General features: G+C 39.7%; 1 protein-coding gene across 3 annotated transcripts; it reads right to left on the reverse strand.

Moving 5' to 3' along the window:
* Positions 1 to 221: 221 nt before the first annotated feature.
* On the reverse strand, positions 222 to 21,904 carry NEK3 (NIMA related kinase 3). 3 transcript variants are annotated; one of them, XM_087436118.1, is made up of 16 exons: positions 21,760 to 21,903; positions 19,395 to 19,568; positions 17,745 to 17,838; positions 17,560 to 17,657; positions 16,272 to 16,355; positions 15,391 to 15,458; positions 15,211 to 15,297; positions 13,063 to 13,117; positions 9,384 to 9,584; positions 8,914 to 8,986; positions 6,364 to 6,410; positions 4,629 to 4,731; positions 3,443 to 3,586; positions 3,048 to 3,182; positions 1,240 to 1,366; positions 222 to 802 (listed from the first exon to the last, which is right to left on the reverse strand). In XM_087436118.1, the coding sequence occupies exons 2-16, from the start codon at positions 19,509 to 19,511 to the stop codon at positions 727 to 729; spliced, it is 1,509 nt and encodes a 502-aa protein (XP_087292244.1). In that variant the 5' UTR covers positions 19,512 to 19,568; positions 21,760 to 21,903; the 3' UTR covers positions 222 to 726. The 3 variants fall into 3 exon arrangements, with proteins under 3 accessions (XP_087292244.1, XP_087292243.1, XP_087292242.1); XM_087436117.1 differs by having other exon boundaries at positions 17,560 to 17,838; positions 21,760 to 21,904; XM_087436116.1 differs by lacking the exon at positions 15,211 to 15,297 and having other exon boundaries at positions 21,760 to 21,879.
* Positions 21,905 to 25,059: the final 3,155 nt, after the last annotated feature.

Below are 25,059 nucleotides of genomic sequence, written 5' to 3' on the forward strand. Positions count from 1 at the left end.
TGATACTTCCCATATCAACTCATCTTTGGCTCTATTTCTTTCTTGTGTACAGGACTGCCAACTTCTGACAGGATCTGTGGCCCACCCACCCTGCCCACAACTGATCCTCCAAGCTGGGCTCTGTGCATCCTGTGAGGGATGGGCTGTATTTAAGGATGCCTGGTAGCTGGTGAAGATCATTGATCACTACCCAAAAATAGGTCTTACTGAAAAATCGCACACATTATTTTAATTAAATATATTCAGATCCTCAAACCTTTAGGAAATGTAAAAAGAGTTAGATAGTAATAAACACAAATCATAACAATGCAAATAAGAACATTATGGGCTGCTGTAATGGTCCATGGTCAGCATCCCTGTGAGCTAGGCATTATTATCTCCATTTTATAGTTAAGGAAATTCGGGCTCTTGGAGGTTAAATAATTTCCCACAGTCACACCAACAGTACATGGTAGCATCCCATTTCTGTTCTATCTGACCACAAAGCCCAAAGCTCATTCCCATTATCCTATGCCTTCTCCTCTGAGTTCAAAAACTCACAGTTCTAGATTTTTTAAACCTCGTGATACTAATCTGGAACAATTTTAAATATTCACAGTTTCTCCCTCTTCAAACTGTTTCCAAAGGAAAATATACATTTCGTGAGTTAATTATTATCCAAACATTAACTCCTCATTTGAAACATCTACTCAATGTGACTAAGAACGTTTCCTTCAGCATTATCCATCAGACACCTTGCCAGCCAGCTCGCTGCTTCAGTTCTGACACCCAGTCAAGGTTGTCATCTTCTTCCTCAAAGTCCCTGTGAAAAAACAATTTGGATATTAAGCCTCCATATGAGGAGCACAGTAAGTATCTGTTGATGGATTCAAAGCAGAATGCCAACATAACAACGTTACATTTTTGAAAAATGAGCTCCATAAGGTATTTGAACAGAGAAAAAAAATGTTCCTCTTCCAAAAGATCACTTCTTTCACTCTTTCTATAACTTTTTCAATATAAAAGCTAGTATACTAAAAAATAATATGTCCAAGCTGAAAGATTATAAACACATGGCTCAGTTAGGAATTCTGTGATAATATTGTAACTCATTACCCACCCCAGACAAAAGATCAATATATAAATATTCATTCATGATGTAAAGTAATATAAGCAGCTTCTAGTAAACCTGAACTTATTAAGGTATAATTTAAATCACACACACGCCAACTAAAGCTTTCTACGTATATCACAACATACGTGTCCTCCTCATCCAGCCTAGGTTCGAGTCTCTCTGGATCCAAAATGACAGAATCGTGACCTCCATCAACGTTGTCTGATGTTTCTGTTTCTTCAGACAGGGGGCCTTTCAAGAACCCTTCTGACCCTTCAGAGGAATATTAACAGAAATTATGCCAATTTAAACAGTATTTACTTATTTCATGCATGTTGGACTAAAACCCTTCAAAAGTTTGCTGTCTAATTGAGGACAATGCCATCTTCTAGATTTCTTTTGTAGTGCCTCCCCGTACCACCCAGCATGATTTCTGGCACGAAACAGGCCCAATAAGCATCAGTATGTGTTTTAAATTTTAAAATAATACTTTCTTCAAAAGAAAAAATTCAGAAAATTACAATTAAAACCCTCAAATATAAGAACCTATATTAAAACATTAAAAGTTATCTTTGAATAGTAGGATTACAGTTTTCTTTTTTTTCCTTTGAGCTTCTCCCACCCCTAAGTTTTCCCAATGGAGGACAATAAAATTAGGAAATTAAAGAAAGATTACATGCAGGCTTTTAAAAACTTTCGAGATGGTAATTACTTTTGGATGTTTGCTTACAAAACAATAACCTAACATAACAATGTGGGCTAAAGCTTTACAAAAATCCTTTCAAAATAGAGTTATGATATATTTTTTAAACAGTGACTTTTCTGAAATGTCGAAAACTTCATCATTAGACCAGAAACAAAATCTAGGACCTAAAATGGCTAAATCAAAATTCACAGCCATTAACCTTCCTCAGACCTTCCTCCTGTGCATCACCTTATCCTCGGGGCTCCTATAAGAGTCTGCGCACAGCTCTTTCAGAACACATGGTACACAGCTAAAACTCTCTACTTGTGTGCTGGTTTCTCAGATGAAAAACTCCTTCAGGGAAGAAATTGTGTTTTATTCTTTTTTTTTTATCTTAACCTAACATGTTAGGGGCTCAATAAATTCTGACCAAATAAACAAATACAGCTAAATCTGTTCCAGTAAATACAGTCGAGACTTGCCATCTCATTGTATGCTCTTCTCGATATAATTTATCTTAAATCTGAACCTAGCAAGATGGCTTTAGTAACCAACTGAATTATCAAAATTATACACACATGCACACACACACAAATGTACACACCCTTAATGCAGTCCTTTGGCCTAGATTCCTAAGGATAGTATTATAAAAGGTTACTTTGTACAATTTTAGTGAAAATGTCTGTGGAAACAGTAAAAAAACATAAAATCCTAATTGTTCATCTTTTATGAGCTCTTTTCAATATAAGAGAATTCAACTATACTGCAAAAGAAATCTTGAAGTTTGTCTAAATTTATTATGATGAAGTCTGAACCAAAGAGTCACTGAAGCAATGGTGTATTTGATGGTAAAAATGGGCTACTCTTCAAACAGTCATCACATGATTGTTAAAATAAGCAAACAAATGAGCAAACAGAAGTAATGAAGTGATATGGGAAAACTTAATTATAGCTTAAAACTAGCTAGAAAAGATTCAAGAAAACCTAAAAATATAATGCTATGAATTATTTTATAACTTTAAAATCAAAGAGTTTCCAGGAGGGAGAAATGGAGAGTTATTATTTAACAGGTACAGAGTTTCAGATGTGGAAGATGGAAAAAGTTCTGGAGATGGATGGTGGTGATGGCTGCACAACGTGAATGTACTTAATGCCTCTGAACTGTACACTTAAACATGGTTAAAATGGTAAATTTTATGTTATATATCTTTTACCACAATTTTTAAAAAATCAAAGTGTTTCCACAGTTATGTAATAGACACAAATCACCTGGTCTATAGATTGTATAAGTTTGAAAGGCCAAGCTGAGATCAGCATTCTTAAGCATGTTCAACAAGGTTTCTGGAGTTTCTTTGAGCCACTGCTTACGGGGATTATTTTCACTGTACTTTATTACAGAACCACCTAGTTGTGAAAAGATAAAAATTAGTGCCAAATAAAAAAGATTTTCAGCATCTATCTTCCAGATCATATTTCAAAGTTAATTATATTTCACTCTCTACTAAAATCTATTTCACTCACCTGTATGAGCACCACTCTGATGTGTGACACCAAATGTCTTGCACAGAGTGACGTTTAAAAAAACCAAAAAAATCTCTAGCCCATTAAACAACTATTAGAAAATGTTCTACAATAAAATAATAGTATTCGATCTAACTACTAACCTCTATCATCCTTTGCTGTTAAACTGGAGGTGAGTAAGGACGCATTTTCCAAAGCTGTCAGAGCTGTACTGGAGACATTTTTCTCCCACTGTCGCCTGAGATGACCTGGTGAACTGGCTGTCCTCGGCTGGACTGATCTATTATCTGATTTCAAAATGTAAAAAAGGATTGCTAAGGGTATTATCTTATTTATTCGTCTATATCCACACATATTAAGGACAGCTGATCGTTGGTGAACAGTACAGAAGTATTTCTCTAACAAAATACAGAAGTATTTCTTTTCTCTTTCTTTCTTTTTTTTTTTTTTTAAAGATTTTATTTATTTATTTTTTCCCTCCAAAGCCCCGGTAGATTGTTGTATGTCATAGCTGCACATCCTTCTAGTTGCTGTATGTGGGACGCGGCCTCAGCCACGGGGCCGGCCTCTCTTTCAAATTTAGATATAAGAACAATGTCCTTTCAAGTCTAAGTAGTAAAGGAAATGAAAAAAAAAATCCAAATGAAAAGGTAAAACTAATCACTCAAGTGAAATTTAAGAACAATACGGGGGCCGGCCCCGTGGCTTAGTGGTTAAGCGTACGCGCTCTGCTACTGACGGCCCGGGTTCGGATCCCTGGCGCACACCAACACACCGCTTCTCCGGCCATGCTGAGGCCGCGTCCCACATACAGCAACTAGAAGGATGTGCAACTATAAGATACAACTATCTACTGGGGCTTTGGGGAAAAAAAGGAGGAGGACTAGCAATAGATGTTAGCTCACAGCTGGTCTTCCTCAGCAAAAAGAGGAGGATTGGCATGGATGTTAGCTCAGGGCTGATCTTCCTCACAAAAAAAAATAAAATAAAATAAAATAAAGAACAATACGTATATACTTACATATTATGCAATGTACAAGAATAAAGCCCCGAGAAGACTTAGATACACACTGTATGCCATGCTTTTTATGGTGGACAGCACAACAAATACTATTTTTTCTAAAGCCTCTTATTAATAAACACTCTTTTCTCTTTTTTTATGGGTAAATAAAATATTCCTGTACCATTAAATAAATTACTGGATAAGCAAACAAAAATCTGCCTGCCCACTTGCTTATGACACCTACAACCTAGTAAGGTGAAAATTGGTATTCCTTCTATACTCCCCAACTCCCCACCTATACAATGGTTAGAATTTGAATAACTTACCCTTCTCTTCTCTGTTTACTCTCCTCAATGCACTTTCAACCAAATTTTGATTAATGCTTTCTAAATCTGTGTGGCTACACTTTCTACCTTGTTCTTCCACTTGCTATAAAAGAGATTAAAAATACAGATTAAATATGCTTGAATTGCTGCAAAAAAGGTAAACAAGTATGCAAAGTCAGCTATTTTAATTTTAAATAAAGATTAATGAATTTAAAAACTTAATAGGGGCCGCCCCAGTGGTGCAAGCGGTTAAGTGCACGCACTCCTCTGGGGCAGCCCGGGGTTCGCTGGTTCGGATCCCGGGTGCACACGGATGCACCACTTGTCAGCCCATGCTGTGGCAGGCGTCCCATATAAAGTGGAGGAAGATGGGCATGGATGTTAGCTCAGGGCCAGTCTTCCTCAGCAAAAAGAGGAGGATTGGCAGATGTTAGCTCAGGGCCGATCTTCCTCACACACAAAAAAACCCAAAAAACAAACAAACAAACAAAATAATAAAAACTTAATAACCACAGAACCCCATACATACATGTATATTAATAGCCATATACACCATAGATGTCTGTGTATATTAAAAGCCACATAATATGCATATATGTATATTAATAGTCATATACGTTACTAGCCATTAATATCATTGCAAATATGAAAAGGATACATAAAAATGACAGAGATATTTAAGAGGTCTTTATAGAGGAAAGGAGTAATAAAACATTTCAACATGGTTTGCTATACTGGGCTTTTCATGCTGGATATATCAAAATATTTTATAGTTATTATATATAGTCAAAATGTTCCCACTTAATTTGGCATTTTTCCAAATTATCTAAGCTCCTGATTTCATGCAGTATAGTAACACTATCTAGTCTTTACTAAATCTGCATATATTGTGAGAAGAAATACACATCCAGGGCCTAGACAGTCTCCAGCACATAGGTTCTCAATGATATGTTGAATGAATACATATATTAAACAGCAGGCCATAGCTGGCACATTGTTTTCTTATTTCTATACAATGGTTCTCAAACTTCCCTCCGCACACATCTAGGGGCCGTGATTTCAAAGGTCCTCCCATGGACAAAGTCGTCAGAATCTTGGAGGGATGGTGGTGATGAGCAGTTTAAAAGCCCTCAGGGGATTCTGGTCTCTCGTCCCCACTGAGAGTCACCGGTCTGCAGCAGCCTCCACACTACTCCTGGCTCAGCACCACTCCGTGATGCCTTCTTGCCTGTCACACCTTGCCGGCCTGCCCACGACTCTCTCCTACCTCAACTCTTCTGTTACCTGACTTCCTTGTTAGTTCTTTCTCCATTCTGTTTACATATCACACTCACACCCTTTTTACGGTGGAAACACTGACGTTTCCACTATAGGTGGTATTAAAGTTGTAGTGGTGGCTGCCTGGGACAGGAGTCGTGATTGTCTGCAAAGGGCCACGAGGACACTTTTCAGGGCGATGAGATTTCTATAACTGGATTGTGGTGGTGGTTATATGACTGTATAAAATTACCAAAATTAAATTAAAAATGAAGAAACAAACAAAAGAAATGGCAATCTAAAGTGGCTCAGCTGGCAGTGCAGGACGACAGCTACCCACCCAGGACTTCATGTGCCAACAGATGAAAAACCACTGGACTGGAGGGACCAGGTCAGTCTTCCAAATATCCCACAGCATCTAATGGTACTGGGTACCCACTAGATGGTTGTTTTATAAATTTAATTTTAAAGCACTTACCATTGTGCTTGCTTCATTTTCCAAAGCTACCCTGCTTCTGCTGGGGTCTGTTAAAGAGAAAAGAGAAGGCAGAAAGAGAAAGTCTCCTAATGTGATTTGCATAAAGCTTGAGAGACAAATGAATTAAAGTCAAAGAAGCAAAGTATTAGCCTGAATATGACACTAAGCTTTAATCGCCTAGCAATACACCTCAGCTGTTAAAAGAGGCTGTTTCTGCTATTTTATTCCTAACGTTAACATCTGAAAGTTAAGACAGCTCTATTCACTTATGCCCATTTAGGCACTAGGAGGTAAGACACTCCATACTCAGAAGGTCATTATCACTTGAGTACAAGCCAGCTACTGAGTCTGTGCTTTTCCTGACAACTATTATCGCAGGTGGAATAGGTTTCCCTCACAAGGGACCAGCAGCAGTTAGGGAGAACTCTGACAACCCGCCCCTTTGGTAAGGACGGCTCCTGCCTGATTTTCCTGTGGCAGAGCTCTGCAGTCCATGTTCCTCATTCGTTCCACATTTTTTAAAAAATTGCTATTGAGTATCTATGACGACAGGCACTAAGGATACAACGGTGAGCAAATCAGATGTGGTCCCTGCCCTCACATAGCTTTCACTGTTCTGATCTCACTGTCCACAGACTAGATGGAGATGCCACCAAACACATGGTCCCAATATGGTGGCACTTCTCCGCTGCTTTATTCCTCTCTTTTTAGAAATTGCAGAACTCCACTTTTCCAAACTATCTTGAAACTTTTCTTAGTCTGTTTGTGTTGTTGGCGCCCAGCATTTTAAAACTAATTTCCGACTACCCTGGGATATGAACAAAAGCTAGAAAACAGTATCTAAAGTAAAATTAACACTAAAACAAACTGCTGAAACAAGGGGAACTGGCTATCTCTTACGTAATAAAGAAAAGGCTGAATAATAAGACTGAAAGGTTTACATCACTAGAAGCGTTTACATTCTTACAAAAATAACATTTAAAATTTAACTTTAAGAAAACAGGACTGTTTTCAAAATGTTTCTTTTTGTGTGTGTGTGCGAGGAAGATCAGCCCTGAGCTAACATCCATGCCAATCCCCCTCTTTTTGCTGAGGAAGACCGGCCCTGGGCCGGCCCCCTGGCTTAGCGGTTAAGTGCGCGCGCTCCGCTGCTGGCGGCCCGGGTTCGGATCCCGGGCGCGCACCGACGAACCACATCTCCGGCCATGCTGAGGCCACGTCCCACGTACAGCAACTAGAAGGATGTGTGACTATGACATACAAATATCTACTGAGGCTTTGGGGGGAAAAATAAATAAATAAAAATTATTAAAAAAAAAAAAAAAAGACCTGCCCTGAGCTAACATCTATTGCCAATCCTCCTCCTTTTTTTTTTTTTCCGTTTTTCTCCCCAAAGCCCCAGTAGATAGTTGTATGTCATAATTGCACATCCTTCCAGTTGCTGTATGTGGGACGCCGCCTCAGCACCGCCAGACAAGCAGTGCGTCAGTGCGCGCCGGGGTTCCAAACCTGGGCCGCCAGTAGCAGAACACGTACACTTAACTGCTAAGCCACGGGGCCAGCCCCCTCGAAATGCTTCTTTTGTAGAATATAATACTAGGATAATGAGCACCAAACTGTGGAGGTTTAGCAACATGTCCCAACAGTGGATGATCTATACTTCTTAACTCTTCCCTCTTATTTTGTTCACATCTACTATCTTTGTTGGATCTCTTCAGATGGAAGATCTGTCATTGACGACAGATAAAAAGGAACAAAAATAGCTTTGAAAAAATGAAGAGCTGACAACCTCAAAAGAGACAATAGGGGCCGGCCCCGTGGCGCAATCGGTTAAGTGCGCACGCTCTGCTGAGGTGGCCTGGGGTTCGCCGGTTGGGATCCCAGGTGCGCACCGATGCACCACTTGTCAGGCCATGCTGTGGCGGCATCCCATATAAAGTGGAGGAAGATGGGCACGGATGTTAGCCCAGGGCCAGTCTTCCTCAGCAAAAAGAGGAGGACTGGCAGATGTTAGCTCAGGGCCGATCTTCCTCGCAAAAAAAAAAAAAAGAGAGAGAGAGACAATAAATTACATCTGGAATTTGCTCAGGACAGACTATAGATGTATGGAAATTTTGTGCAGCTATCATGTGGACAGTTCCAAACTTTCAAAAAGGCTCTATTTTTAAAAATTTTTTTACAAGGCGGTTCTCCAGAAACTTGGGGATACAATTTCCTATAAGATGAACGTTATAATTTCATGGTTAGATTCCTAGGCCAGGCCACAGGAGCCTTGTACCTGACCCATCACAAACTAATAATGAAACCAAGAACAATCTTTACATCACTAAAATCTCCAAAGTAGGCTTTTTTTGATCCCTGGCAAACTAAATGTGATAAGATTCAGTACAGAATCATGCCTGAAGTAACAAAAAGAAAATTATGATTTGAGGAATATCTCCGAAAATCATCTCTAATAACTTGAAATTGTATTTTTCTCTGTTTTTTAATTTAAATTTAAATTACGTTTTAAAAGAACACAACAAAAAATAAGCTTTCCAAAATTCTTACCCCTTTTTCTTGGTGTACTATGCTTAGATTCTTTGGTTTCTTCTAATATCTGCTCACCATATTCTGTGATGATCTAAAAATTTTAAGTAGAGAATTTAAAGATGTGAAATACATTTTTCTTTAGACACTGCCATGTCATGTAATTATCCATATTCTTCTCCACAGTATTTAAAGTTGAAAGGTAAAAATGCCATTTAAAAAACACATGTAATTTAGACAGATAGACAAATAGACATTTTTATGTATGTCTAGAAAAAGATCTGGAAGGATAGGCAAACTACACCTGTGATCAGACTTGGGGAATAGCATCGTGGAAGAGAGAAGAAGAGAGAGAGAAAGTTCTAACTTTTTATTTTTTGTATATAGTTCTGCATTATTTGAATTTTTACAAGCATGTAATTGTGTTTAAAAGATAACCGTTTTATCACACACTGGAAAACTGTTCACAGTCAGCCCAGCAGGTGTCATACCTCCGGGGGTAAGCACTTCTGGATGAGCCTGGACACAGTGCCTCTAGAGAGAAGGGTGGTAGCTGAAGGACGATGTGAGGGATTCCTCTTAAACATCTGCTTGATGAGATGCTGAAGCTCATAGGAATAACGAGATGGCAGGGGGCTCATGGACCCCTGACATATTTTGAGGATAAGACTTTTCCAACTATTTGCCTGAAACTAAAAAGTAAAATTGAACTGTAAGAGCAGATACGAGGAAAGAAAATGAAAAGAAGAAGATACCAGCTGAATTGAATTGATATGAATGATTTTAAAGATTTTATTTATTTATTTTTCCCCCAAAGCCCCAGTACATAGTTGTCTGTCATAACTGCACATCCTTCTAGCCGCTGCATGTGGGACGCGGCCTCAGCATGGCCGGAGGAGCGGTGCCTCGGTGCGCACCCGGGATCCGAACCCGGGCCGCCGGCAGCGGAGAGCACGCACTTAACCGCCAAGCCACGGGGCCGGCCCAATATGAATGATTTTAATTTTATAAATGGATCTGCTACCTGGTCATTTTTCTTCCTAGTGGTGTCCTTCAGATACTATCCTAAAATCTGAAGGTGGTTCAGGAGAAAGGTAAACATAAATAGTGAAAAACTTCACCATCTAGACAGTCTCACATCAATGCCTGCTTTAGGTATTTTATAAGTCATAGTCAGTGTTTTGGCAGATACATTTTTAATATATTTAAAAAATCAGGGCCGGCCCCGTGGCTTAGCGGTTAAGTGCACGCGCTCCACTGCTGGCGACCCGGGTTCGGATCCTGGGCGCGCACCAATGCACTGCTTCTCCGGCCATGCTGAGGCTGCGTCCTACATACAGCAACTAGAAGGATGTGCAAACTATGACATACAACTATGTACTGGGGCTTTGGGGGAAAAATAAATAAATAAAATAAAATAAAAAAATCAAAGTAATACATACATATGGCTTTTTAAACAGTCAAATGATACTAACAGGCTTATAATAAATGTAACACTCCTTTGTTTCACTCCTCCTCAGAAATCCTGCTCCCGGGTAATGCGCACTTTAGACATTTCCAGTTTTAAACTTCCACTGCAAAATCCTTTTTACCTTTCACGTCATCAAGGTAGTCATTAAAATTTGACAATAACAGAGTGGGATACAAAATGACACACCAGAATAACATTTAAAAAGTTTTCACTGCATAATAAACACACTGGCATTAACAGTAGATGTCAGCCCTGGTAATATGTATTTAGAACATGTTGGCATTCAGCCTTGGAAGAGCATTACCCTATTAATAAAATATACAAGTGAAGCTATGAAAAAGGAAAAACCAATATATAACAAAGGAAAAATTCAGGTAACAAAAAATAAGATTGAATCTGCTTTGTCTCAGGCTTTTTACCCATTATACCAAGTTTCTGCATTTCCTAAAGGTTCTCCTTAAAGCAAACAAGAGACAACAGATTGTGTGCCAAATATTTAGGACACTATACTCCTTAATACTTACTCTAGGAAAAAATATTTTTCTTACTAGAAAAATTTTTCTGGGGCCGGCCCAGTGGCGCAGTAGTTAAGTGTGTGCTCTCCGCTTCGGCGGCCCGGGTTTCGCAGGTTCAGATCCCGGGCGCACACCGACACACCGTTTGTCAAGCCATGCTGTGGTGGTGTCCTATATAAAGTAGAGGAAGATGGGCACGGATGTTAGCCCACGGCCAATCTTCCTCAGACAAAAGAGGAGGATTGGCATCGGATGTTAGCTCAGGGCTAATCTTCCCCGCAAAACAAAAAAAAAATTTTCTTACTAGAAATTTTTCTTACCAGAAAAGTTTTTTACTAGAAAAAATACAACATGTATATGTAAGTTGATGAAAAAGAAAAATCAGGGACATTAATAAGATATTAGAATTTTATTTATTTATTTATTTTAATTAATTAATTTATTTTTCCCCCAAAGCCCCAGTAGATAGTTGTATGTCATAGCTGCACATCCTTCTAGTTGCTGTATGTGGGACACGGCCTCAGCATGGCCAGAGAAGCGGTGCGTCAGTGCGCGCCTGGGATCCGAACCCGGGCCGCCAGCAGCGGAGTGCACGCACTTAACTGCTAAGCCATGGGGCCGGCCCAAGATATTAGAATTTTAAAGATAATTTTATTTGTATACAATAGTGGTTCTCCACCTGGGCTGCACATTAGAATTATCTGTTTTAAAAACACTAATGCCCAGGACCCCCTCAGAGATTTTAATTCAAGTGTTGTCTGGAGTGTTCCTAGGCATCAGCATTTTTTAAAGTTTCCCAAGTTGTTCTAATTATGCAGCTGGCGTTACAGGCCACTATTTTTAAGGAAGACCTGTCATTAACAGTGCACGCCTTCAGTTTGAGTTACCTTCATCAAGCGGTGGTGAAGGATTTTTCTCAAGCATCACTCTCGTGAGCGCCACATGCTCTCAAGCACATCTGTAAAAATGCTTGCTAAGGCCAAGTTTCAACTCGTGCCCAAAGAACAGAATTTATTTCTATGCAAAGCTAAGACCTAATAGGGATCAGTGTTATGATTGTTAGTTCTGTGTAAAAAACAACTGCTGAGCAGGCAGGGCAAGTTATTTAATCTCTTTTTTGTTAAATTATTTCTTAAAATACCCTGAAAAAATACATAATATAATAGGACAAAGTCTATTTTCTCACGATATTTCAGTTACAGAAGAAATTCACATGATAAGTGAAATCTAACTGCAAAAAGATATATTTAAAAATGGTGCAGCTACTCTGGAAAACAGTTTGGCAGTTCCTTAAAAAGCTAAACATACAATTAGCATATGACCCAGCAATTCCATTCCTACATACATATTCAAAAAAATGGAAAACAGGGATTCTAACAGAAACTTGTACACCCACATTCAGGGCAGCATTATTCATAACAGCCAAAAGGTGGAAACCCAAATGTCCATCAACAGATGAATGCATAAACAAAACATGGTACAAACATACAATGGAATACTATTCACTCATAAAAAGGAATGAAATTCTGACACATGCTACAACATGGACAAACTTTGAAAATATTAAGATACATGAAATAAGCCAGACACAAAAGAAAAATATTGTATAATTAATTCCACCTATATGAAATATCTAGAATACGTAAATTCATAGAGACAGAAAGTGGATCAGGGGTTACCAGGAGATGTGGGGAGAGGAGGAGGGGAAGTTACTGAATAATGGGTATAGAGTTTCAGTTTGGGGTGATGGAAAAGTTTTGCAAATAGATATTAGAGATGATTGCACAATATTGTAAAGTAATTAATGCCACTGAATTGTACACTTAAAAATGGTTAAAATGGTAAATTTCAGGTTATATGTATTCTATCAAAATAAAAAAAATTAAGAATAGCAAAAAAAAACGGAGGGAGAGAAAGGAAGGGAGGAAAAGAAGGAAGGAAGGAAGAAAGGCAGGCAGGCAGGCAAGCTAAATATAGAACTACAAGAACTAAATAATGGAAATTTCCTGTTAGTATATGCTACAAAGTGGCTCAAGGCACAGATGACAGCAATGGACACAAACGAAAACTTTCATAAAGAATTCATCCTAGGGAAGCAAAATGCCAAATGGAATTTGGCACATTACTTAAGACTTAATCAGATATGACAAGAGGCTCTTTTTCTATTTTGCATGCCATACTTACTGGATGCTTAAGGGTACAGAGTTCATACAGAATGCATCCCAAGGACCAGATGTCACTAGAAGCATAAAGAAGCAAGGTAATGACAAGTGGGTTGAGCAATCATATGAAAATATATGTATTTTCTAATACAAAAAAAATGAAAAATTACTGTACTTTTAATTAGATATTACAAGTAATTCCTAGTTATTAAAATAAAATATACAGCAATTTTGGTCTAACACTTAGATACTTACTAATAGTAATGCTCACAATAAAACTCTCTGCTCCCCAACCCTCACTCCTCCAAATCAGGGTGGTTCAGGTATCACTTCGGTAGTATTTGGTGCAAGAGGGAATCTTAGTGGACTCAGATAATCATAGTTGGAAGAAGGACTTTAGAAGTCATTCAGCGCAACTTTCACCCAGACCCTCTCTGCGCAATACCAGACCTTTGATCACATCTCCTGAGGGACAGCTCTCCACCTCAGGCACAGTGTGTGCCCCTGTTGGATGGCTCTAAGGGATAGCATTCTTCCTTATCACAAGCCAAAATGTGTCTTCTGGGAACTCTCTTCACCCCGTGTTAGCTCTACCTCCAAAAACAAAGAGAACAAGACTACTCATTCTTCCAAAAAATTGTCCTTCAAAAATCAGAAAAGAGTTCTATAGTTTGTCCCATACGCCCATCGTTCTTCATGTTAAGCATCTCCAACATTCTCACCACCTAGTTGTCATCCTCCAGACTTAGACGATATTCTTTTCTTTTTAACTAATAATTAATGGTTTTTATCAACCGTTTCCCCCAACTTTTAATTTTTTAAAGTTTGAAACCTACAAAAAAGTTGTAAACGCCCACATGCTTCTTCCTAGGGTCCCCGATTGTTAACATTTGCCACGTTTGTGTGCTGTTTCCCTCTTCCACGTATATCTGCATCTCTTGAAAAAAAGGTTGCAGACATCACACACTTTACCCCTAAACACGCCAGCACGTATCTCCTAAGAGCAAGGACACTCTCCCTCATGAACACAATACCATTATCACATCCAAGAAATTTAACCCTAATTCAGTAATACTATCGAGTATTTTGTCCAAACTGAAATCTCCCCAATTGTCCCAGTAAGTCCCTTTACAACTGTTTTGTCCCCAATTCAGTCAATTTTACTCTTAAAAGAACCTATTTAGTATGGATTATCATACCCTTGGCAGAAGGTAACAAGAGCCTTTAGGTGTTTCCACTTCTAAGAATTCATGGCAAGAATATGATGCAAAACAATGACATCAGAGGTATAATAATCACAGCACTGTTTATGATACTGAAAAATGGAAATACATCATAAGGCCAACGACAGAGAAATGTTAAGTAAATTCTGGAAGAGCCAATAGAGCCATATTATGCAACCGTTAACAATATTTATGAAGAGTTTAAGTATAGGGTGAAATGAACACGATATAACATAAAGTGAAAAAAGCAGGATACCAAGTTGTATATAGAGTATATAAACTAGGTTTAGGGGGAAAAAATGAATGGATAGAAAAAACCACCAAAATGCTATTAATAGTTGTGAAAAAGTGGGTGATGGCCATTTCCTTTCTTGTACATCTCTATATTTCCAATCCTCCCCCTGCCCACCCACTCCATCAAAAAGCACATATGACTTATATTCAGAAAAAAATTATGTTTTAAAACATAAGGTCTTCATATTATCTTCTTGTAATCAATTAACCTATCAGTCAAGTGCTTATTTATCAAGTCCTGTAAATGTTAATGACATGATCCAGTGGTTCCCAAAGTTTGCTGCACATAGAACCACTTGGCTATCCTGGAAAATTACTGATGCCTGCTTCCCACCCACAGACATTCTGATTTAATTGGTATGCTTGCAACCTGCACTTTGGGATTTTTAAAAGTGGGAGCAACAAAGTTTGAGAACCAGTGATACCATTCATATTGTCCCTAGAAATGACTAGCCTTTCTTTCAGCATTTACTTTTAGCCCCTCTCAGCTCTGATTAAAACAGCTGGAAAACTTTGACTTTCATCTAGAAGCCTGAGAAGTTAGATTCTACACTGCTTTCAGATACAGTTTTTTAAAAACCAAACTTCGCTTGATAGGCTACAATGCCTGTCACCAAACAGTCACCCTTGCACCAAATAAGTCCATTACTTACCTTTTATTGTTATAAGGCCTATTTTCCCAAATTTCTGGGGGCACATAATAAGGTGTTCCCACATATGTACAAGCAAACGCCATGGGACTAAAACCATAAAAATGCAAAGAATGATTAGAGAGCATTCCTGAAGAATGGATGTTTTGATTACTGTCACTACCATAGAACAGACATACATACTTGGAGAGAAGACGGGCAGATCCAAAATCTCCCAGTTTCACTTTTCCATTTTGGGTGAGGAAGATATTCTGCATTAAAAAAGAAGAGCTCAGATTACGTCTTCCATCATTCAAACATGAGGCAGAGGGCTCCAGAGAAGCTGTCTTTCAAAGCCTGCTGATGATGGAGATTAACGGTAGAAATGCTGACAGGCGAGTCCCGGAGTGGAACACAAAAAGACAAGATACCCTCTAGAGAGCTACCCATTCCCCTGCTTGGGAATTCAGGATGACTCCTTAGAAATCTAACAAGCAAACTTCACATTACATCAGCAGAGCCTGACCAACCAGCTGGGAACCTGTCTCAGGGTAACTCCAAGTGGCAGGCCCAAGTCTCAACCATTTTTGATCTGAGAACATGTGGACTTAGTAAGCAGTCACTAAGAGAGCTTGGAACATATTAATATATACTACTAAAGAGATTTATTGACTTTTTCTCCGGTAGTACCTTATTTGGCTAGTATAAATATTAGGTTGACAAATATTTATAAATCAAATAAAAATATCCCAAGAGGAAATAGGATAACACAGAAAAAAGACTAAATGAAATCGTTTTGGTTTTTTTTTTTTGGCGGGGGAGTGGGGGGAGGTCAGCCCTGAGCTAACATCTGCCAATCCTCCTCTTTTTGCAGAGGAAGATTGGCCCTGGGCTAACATCCGTGCCCATCTTCCTCAACTTTGTGTGGGACGCCACCACAGCATGGTTTGACAAGCGGTTTGTCCGTGCGCGCCCGGGGCTCCAATCCCCGGGCTGCTGCACTGGAGTGCGCACACTTAACTGCTACATCACCGGGCGGGCCCCGTTTTGGTTTTTTTTAACGCCCAAAAATGTATTTCACTTACCTTGGATTTGATATCTCTGTGTAACACACGTTTTTTGTGAATGTGATTTACCCCAAGGCACATTTGTGTAAACCAATTAAGTATCTGTAAGAAAAAAGCATGCAAATCTGCAGAAAGCAATAACTGGTTCATTTAACCCAAAATTCCAAAAAATCATCTCTGGACCTTAGTTGACCTGAGTTTTACATAATGTAAGTACAGAAATCCTAAAAACTACATAGGTCAACTAAGATTCAGAGTTGCCTAGAGAAATTCAGAAAAGCTGTGAATCCGTTTCATCATCTTATGTATGATCCAAATAGCAATTCATTTTAATAAAACTCCCACTACATTTTTCTTGTATTCAACCAAATAAGAATACTTCTTAAACACACATATAAAGGTAGTTCACCACTTAGAAATGAATATGCTATAACTTTTTATAGTGTAATAATTACATCAGATTTTCATTTACTTTTTAAGAATATTCACGTTAACATTAAAAGATTTCATTATATTGTCAACAATCCTTTGAGGTCAGCATTTTCTGCTTATAAATCCCAAGTCAATAGTACCTAGAATTTCCAGGTGCCAAGAGGGGCCTAGAATTAAATGTCAAACTGATTTTTTTTTTCTTTTTGCTATGGAGATTCATTCATTTGAAGCCAAGGTTGATCTCCTTCTACAGAACCCATATTTTTAATAACAGCTTCTAAATGAAATATATTTATACCAACACACTTTCGTAACATGTTATACTCTAAATCAAACTAAACCCCATTAAAGCAGTTTATTTAAATATTTTCCTTAGTCAATTCATTCCAATAATATTTAGTATGCAATTTTCCATTAAAAAGGCAGGAAGTTCTAGATTTAAGGGAATATGCTAAACTTTAGGGGGAAAAAGATTGAGAATAGGTCTTCCCAAGAAACAGAAATGCAGGCCTCATTCTTCTGATGATACAGAAATACAAAATAAATCCACCTGTCTTCTAAAATTTCAATACAACAAAATCAAAAATTTAAACTAGTATAAAACACGATGAGTAATATAATTTTGAAATTCTTCTAAACGTGGAAGTTTTAGTCCTTGATATTTTATAAACTTATATCTATTTTACTTCCTAAAAACATCTTAGGCAGCCACATCCCGACAACATTAAGCAGTAGCCTGGATATAGAAATAAGTCATTTCTAACCAGTGTGTCAAATAATCACAGATACCAATGCTTTTATTTTAACTTACACAAATTTTATGAGAAAAGTTACTTTTAAACCCTTAAGGAAACTACATAAGTCAGTCTCTTACCATATCTTCAGGAAACAACCTTCCTTTCTGATGTTTAATCTTTTGCATTAGGTCTCCTCCATCACAATATTCCATCACAATATACAGGTGTCCTTCAGCTAAAGCAAATATAAGACTTTTAGGAAAGCTGTAGTGGCCATAAATCAAATTCAGAAATGCACGAATTTGGGGGAATTCGTATTTACCTTCAAATGATTCTTTGAAGGCAACAATATTGGGGTGTTTCATTTTGGCTAACAGAACAGCCTCCTTCCTAGAATTCTGTGTCTCAGAGAAAGACTAGAAAAAGATTTAAAATAAGCGTACATGTAATATTTTGTTTTAAAATAGATAGCTTTACAACATTATAGTATGGTTTGTAGGATACTTCAATGCCAGATGAAGTTTTGTAGCCCTGCACTTTGACCCAACATAAGTTTATCAAACTCCAAGAGAAAATGTGGTGATTTTTCAACTGTGGCTATATTTTGCATGCCTAGGCTGATCCCTTATACCATTACAAGTATAGAATGTAAACTAGTCTAAACATCCGCCTAAGCATAACCTGACTTAGAGAGCCAGTATGCAATTAACAACAGTGTATCCTTAAAGAAAAATGAGGGAATTCATGTTTTTACTGTCTGCATCACTTTATCAGTCCACTGGCCCAGATGAGAAATAACAGACTGGTGTATTACTATAGCAAGGATGGACAAAGACGATTTATAAAGTAAGTTTCCAAACTGTTCATCCCCTAACTTACGCTATGAGGATGAAATCTCGAATGACTTATCTTACAATTAAGCAACTGCTATTGATTATGTACCAACACAAGGGTTCTCAGACCAGCAGCATCAGCACCAACTGGGAACTTGCTAGAAATGCAAATTCCCAGGCCCGCCCAGACCTACTCAACCAGAATCTCAGGGGTGAGGCTCAGCAATCTGTTTTAGCAAGCTCTCCAGGTGATTCTGATGCCCACTTGAGAATCACTACACAAGGTCAAAAATGCAGTGGGGAAAAAAATACTTAGCACTCTGAGAATTTTATTAAAATGTATTTTTAAAAATTGATCAAAACAGTATTAAGCAGCCTCCAAGGCATGGATTCTTTTATATGGGGACAACTATGATAGACAATGATAAATAGTGATAAGTCAGCACCTTCCTCATCTTACAGGAAATTCAACCTGTAAACTGATCCACAGAATAGGTTCCCTGATACCAAAGGTTAGCATTTTAGGTCTTTGCTCTTCATTATATTATGTTCTTTTTTCATTAATATCACACCTGAGTTGCTTTTGGCAAAGATTCTCTATACCCTTAAGTGTACAAAATTGGAAACCATCACAAATTATTCACTTTGAGATCAAATAAACAGCAATCACCACCTAAACTTTCACTACTTTTCTCTCTTTTTGTTAAGTACAATATCCTCTTTTTGTGTGTGTGAGGAGATCAGCCCTGTGCTAACATCTGCCAATCCTCCTCTTTTTTTGCTGAGAAAGACTGGCCCTGGGCTAACATCCGTGCCCATCTTCCACCACTTTACATGGGACGCTGCCACAGCATGGCCTGACAAGCAGTGTGTCGGTGCACGCCCGGGATCCGAACCGGCGAACCCCGGGCTGCCGCAGCGCAGCGTGCCCACTTAACCGCTTGCGCCACCGGGCTGACCCCTGTTAAGTACAATATCCTAAAAACCATATAAAATATATCAACACCTTGTAAAGCTACTGAATAAACCCATTACATCTTTTGCATGAAGGAGCAATTCCATATTAAACTTCAGGAACTTGTTTTCCTATATAAATTGCATGTACACTTTCAACATGAGTTAACTGCTTTAGCAGTGACCTTGGGAAGCCTTATTTCCTTCACGGCGAACATCCGATTACTGCTTTCCTGCTGAACCAAAAGGGCTCTGCCGAAGGAGCCCTCCCCGATCACTCTCAGGACTTCGTAGCCATCCATGCTGGGGCACCCACACAGCCCGGCTCCACTCACGCGGTCACCACCGGCTCTCCCAAACTGTATTCAAAAACAGAAACATTTGAGAATTAAATCTATTTTCAAAAGGTAGAATTAATTCCAAGTAGCTCTAATCACCATGGTAGGACACCAGCAATTGCCTTAGACACCGAGCACTGAGCACCCGCATGGGGTTATAATCTTGAACAAATTTCTCACGGTCCCTCCATCATGGACGCCCCAATGCAAACGGGACCACAGACTCCAACAAATGTAGGGCAGCGAGGCTTACAGAAAGAGCTGCAGTGGCATACAGCAGAAATACCCGGGAAAGTTAGGAAAATTTAGGAATATTTAAGCTGAAGCCTGAAGGATGAATGGAAGTTGGCTAGGCAAAGAGGAGGGAGAGATCAAGGCAGAGGGAATCGCGTATTTAAGAGCAAAATGATTGTGTTCAGTTTAAGGAATTGCAAGAGGACTGTAGCAGGCTAGTAAGGCAGACAGGGCCCTATCTGAACCTTTTTCAGTCAAGTTTAGGTTGCTGTATTTTATCCTTGGGGTAATTAATGGGCTGTCTCTGAAGGGTTTTAACCAAAAGAGCAATATGATTATATTTGCATATTAGAAAAACCATGCAGTCTGGCTGCACAGTGAATGGATCGGACAAGGGAGCGGGTAGCAGGGTGAGAGCAGAGGCTCCAATAGAAAAGGCAGGGAAATGATGATGGAATCAATAGAAAAGGCAGGGAAATGATGATGGAATCAACAGGAAAGGCAGGGAAATGATGATGGAATGGAATAGGGTGGTAGCAATGGGGATGAAGAAAATGGGAAGGAGATACGTGGAAAAAATTGCCAAGATTTTTGGTGACAGGTTTACAGGGGACAAGTAGGGAGAAGAGGGCACGGTAATCTCTCAGGTTTCTGGCATAAACTGGGTGAATGGTAATACCATTCCTTGAGAGAAAGAAAAGGCACAATGGCTGTGTGCGTGGTTTTTTGTTTCTTTGATTTTTCTGGCAGCGGGAATGTCGGGAAAGGCATGGAGAAAGGAGACAAGTTCCTTTTGGGACATGATGAGTCGGAGGTGCCTGGGACTAAGAAGAAATGTTACACAGTCTTTGAACTTCAATCTCCGCTTTTATACTTCCAGGATGAAGCAGCTAGTTGGACTGCTTAATAATGAGAGAGAATGAATATAAAGTTCCTAACACTTTGCCTGGTACATAAGAGGCCCTGAATAAACAGGAGCTATTATCATGTATTATCAAAACCTTAGAAAGGTGATGCAATTTTTTTCATTACAGAAAAAAACACTGGAATGAATTTACTTGATTTTTAGAAAGCTTACTTGTAGTGTTTTATTTTTTACAAATCACACCACAAAGAATTATGAGGCACCGAGAGCATGGCAGGTAAAGCAAAAATCACAAAACAAAACCTGTAGTATAGAGACCTGTAAAACTTCCTTGGTATTCCTGTTTACCATAGAATTACCAGGCAATTCTAGAAAAAATTTCTCCATATAACCAAATTAGACGCATTGCCTTCAAAAACAATTCAAGTGCAGTTAGGTTTTTCAGTATATTTAGGGACCTGAAAGAAAAAAGTTCTTTGCCACTATTCTAACTGATCCGTGGCATTACACGATTTAATAAGGAGGCCAGGTTTTCTCACACTTTATTCTTTTTTTCTTCAGGGTCTTTATTCTATGTAATGGACAGTAACTGATAAGCTCGAGTAACCACTGACTTTTCTTAGCTGAAAACCACATTTGGTCCTTTCTGTCCACATTTGCTCGTTACTCAATATTACACGCATAAGATCATTAAAAGACCTGTACATGCTCTGAATGTGGCAGAAGTGTCCCTTCTCATGCCTATACCAACCAAAAACTGATAAAATGATTTGCAAAAGTCCAGAAGCGGGATCACCAGTGAGATGCAGGCTAGGTTTAGAAGGTGCGCGCCGTGACCGCCCCATGGAGACCAGTCGCCCACCGGCGCCGCACCTGCGCCGCGCCCGGAGCCCCGGGGCTGCGGGGGGCCGCGGGGGGAGGAGGGGGCTGCGGGCGCGCGGCGAGCGGCCCAGGCAGGCCCGGGGCGGAGCTGGGGCGAGTCCTCGAGCGCCCGGAGCGCGGCTCCCGCCCGCCCCCACCCCGCGTCGGCGCCGCCCGCCCCCCGGCCCTCGCTGCGACCACCCGCTGCGCTCCTGCCTCATGTGGCCGCCTGCCCCTGGCGGGACCGCTCACCCGCGTCCCCAGCGACCGGAGTCCGCTCCTCCGCCCCCGAGACTGGCGCGTTTCCGCGGGGCGGACTCGGCTGGTCGTCTCTCTGGTTGCCGGCGAAGAAAGCTTCCCGGGTCTGGCGGGAGGCGCTGCTCTCGGAGTAGTCGGGCCTACGAAGGGCGCGTTTTAAAACTGTTGTTCCACGTTGCTCTAGAACAATGCCAATAACATTGAGGGAAAGTGTCCCCCAGTAACATGAGTTCTGCCTCCAGCTTAAGCGAACAGCGCATGTAGATTAATTTCACAGGCACAGCGCTCAGCTTACTAGCTGTGTGACTGGGCAAGTGTGGCGGGCAGAACAATAGCCCCTCAGATTTGTCCGTATCCTACTCCCTGGAATTTGTGCATATGTTAGGTTACGTGGCAAAGGAGAATTAGGATTGCAGATAGAATTAAGGTGCTAACCAGCTAACTTTAAGATATGAAGATTATTTTAGATTATCCTGTGGGTGATAAGAGTAGGGTCTCTGGAGTATAACGTTCCAAATAGTCAGTATTTGCAACATCTGCACTGCTTGCTTTCTTTGTTCGCAATAAAAAAGACTGGTTTCAATCTAAAAAACAAAAACAAAACAGAACTACCTCACACGCCTATACTCAGAATGCTGCTCCAGCTTCAGTTTCCATGAAGTACTGCTCCCGCAGATTGAGCACCAGGCGCAGACCTCAGCCACCTTATATTCATGACAGCATCGGGAGAAGGTGATAAACGTGTCCGACTCTTTTCTTTCCCCCCCAATAGGGACAGTCATGAAAGAGACTCCTTCCCTTGTTCCATCATTGTATTAGCTTGCTAGGGCTGCCATAACAAAGTACCACAAACTGGGTGGCTTAAACGACAGGAATTTATTGTCTCATAGTTCTGGAGGCTAGGAGTCCAAAATAAAGGTGTCAGCAGGATTGGTTCTTTCTGAGGATGGAGGGAGGGACCTGTTCACGCCTCTCTCTTTGGCTTGTGGAATGCCGTCTTTTCCCTGTGGAATGCCGTCTTTTCCCTGTGTAATGCCGTCTTTTGCCTGTGTCTCTTCACATCATTTTCCCTGTCATATTGGATTAGGCCAACCCTAAACCGATCATCTTAATTAATGATCATCATCTTGATTAATCACAACTGCAACAATAAACCCTATTTCCTAATAAGGTCACATTCTGAGGTACTGGGCGTTAAGTTTCCAACATATCTTTTTGGGGGTGACACAATTCAACCCATAACAATCAGCAAGCATAGACAGGTGAGGATGGGGAAGAGGGTATAGTGAGAACAGATCTGGCCCCTTTTCTCTACAGCTGTTGCCAAGCTGTGGATCCCAGCCAGGGGAGCTTCTGAACTGGGTAGTGATTGGAAATAATAAAATACTATTATTATAGATAACATATACAAGTTACTAGGGGCTAGGCACTGTTTTAAGTGAGTTAATAGATGTAAAGTGCTTAAGATAGGACTAGATAAGTGTTAGCTATTAACTAATTTAATTTTCAAAACAACCCTTAAAGTAAATACAATTATTATCTCTGAGGCGCAGAGAGGTTAAGTTATTTGCCTCAGGTCCCACAGCTAATAAGTGGTAGAACTAGAATTTGAACCCAGGCAGTATGGCTCCAGAGTCTGACTCTTACCACCACACTGCAATAATGTTAGAGATGTGGCAATGGTAAACAGTGTCCAAAGCTCACCAAGTTACAAAGTCTGATGAGGGCAGTTGGATTTAGCAGCAGGAGGTCATGGGCAATCTTGAAGAGAGTAGTTTCAATGATGTGATGAGTGAGAAACCAGATTGCTGTAGTTGAGGTGGGATGGTCAGAAGAATCAAGAAGTGTAGGATACTTTCAAGAATCTTAGCCAAGAAGGCAAGGAGAGAGGGTGATAAGGATGGGTAGAGGGAAGCACAAGATGATGAGAGTGTTTTATTAATGGTGAAATTGTAGATATAGTTATACCATGAGGGATAAGAAACCAATGGAAGGAAAGAAAGGCTGAAGGTACTAGAGAGAGAGGGGGACCAGGAAGATCGAGTTGAGACTGAAGGGATGGCTTTTAGTGCCCAGTAAAAGGATTAGCCTTGGCTAGATTAGCAACAGACAGATTTGCCTCCGAGACCAGAGGAGGAAATAAGGATGTGTATGGATGTAGACAATATTAGAGAAGGAGAGGGAATCTTGAGAGCCTCAATTTTCTCTACAAAATAGAAAATTAAATCATCTGTAGAGTATGGGTGTTGGGACAAAAATCTTGAAGAGGAAAGTTTATTTTTTAATCAAGATTTCTATATTTGTTTATTACTTATATACAGTAAAATTCTGAGTAGTGAAGTTTTGATTATTGTTGTTAGAATACGAGAGGAAGCTAATGGGGACAAAGGCTATCGAGCTGCTCAGAGGTGATGCCAATCCAGTTATGTAATTGTCTCTCGTAGTGAGAAGTTTGGATTAATCTAGAATTGAGATTATGCAGGTAAGCAAAGCAGAAGTACACGGGGGTGAGTGAGTAAAGGGTGCTGACGTAAGGACGGCTGAAGTGACACACCTTGTCATCTAGGCTGAATATCCCTGTGAAGGAAGTGAAGCCTAGACTGGTGCTATCCCATATGTAGCCACTAGAAATGTGTGGTTATTGAGCACTTGAAAAGTGGCTAGTGCAAATAAAAATGTGCTGTATAAAATACGCACAGGATTTTAGACTTTGTACAAAAAAAAGTAAAATATTCCATTAATAATTTTGTATGTCGATTAATTTATTAACTTAATTAACAATAAATTATTAACTTACTAATTTTGTATATTGCTGAACTGATATTTTGACTATATTGGGTTAAATATATTATGAAAATTAATTGTAACTGTTTCTTTTTACTTTTTTAAACCATAGCTACTAGAATGTTTTAAATTACATATGTAGCTTGCAATATATTTCTATTTCTAGTGCTGGTCTAGAAGGTCACCATGGGGGAAAGGGAGCATTTGACGAACTAGAGGTCTGAATGAAGTCACAGAACAAGAACAGAGGGAGCAAGGGAGAAAGGAAGTTGGCAGAGAGCAGTTGTGAAGAGAACGGGACCACAAAGTCAAGATTTCAGGAGTGGAGCAGGTCTTAGCAATGCCCAAGTCTACGCTGGGGCCTAGGAATCAGTTGCTGAAGTAGGAGACCAAGTTCACTGGAGTGAGTGGTGAGGGAGTGACTGAGAAGCCTTTGGATGGCATTAACACGGAGAGAGGAGATGGTAATCTAGGTTAGGGTTTCTCAACCTCAGCACTGTTGACGGTTTA

Source organism: Ceratotherium simum, chromosome 10 (genome assembly GCF_057802395.1).
Source record: "Ceratotherium simum simum isolate JZ-2026a chromosome 10, ASM5780239v1, whole genome shotgun sequence".
Classification (NCBI taxonomy): Eukaryota; Metazoa; Chordata; class Mammalia; order Perissodactyla; family Rhinocerotidae; genus Ceratotherium; species Ceratotherium simum.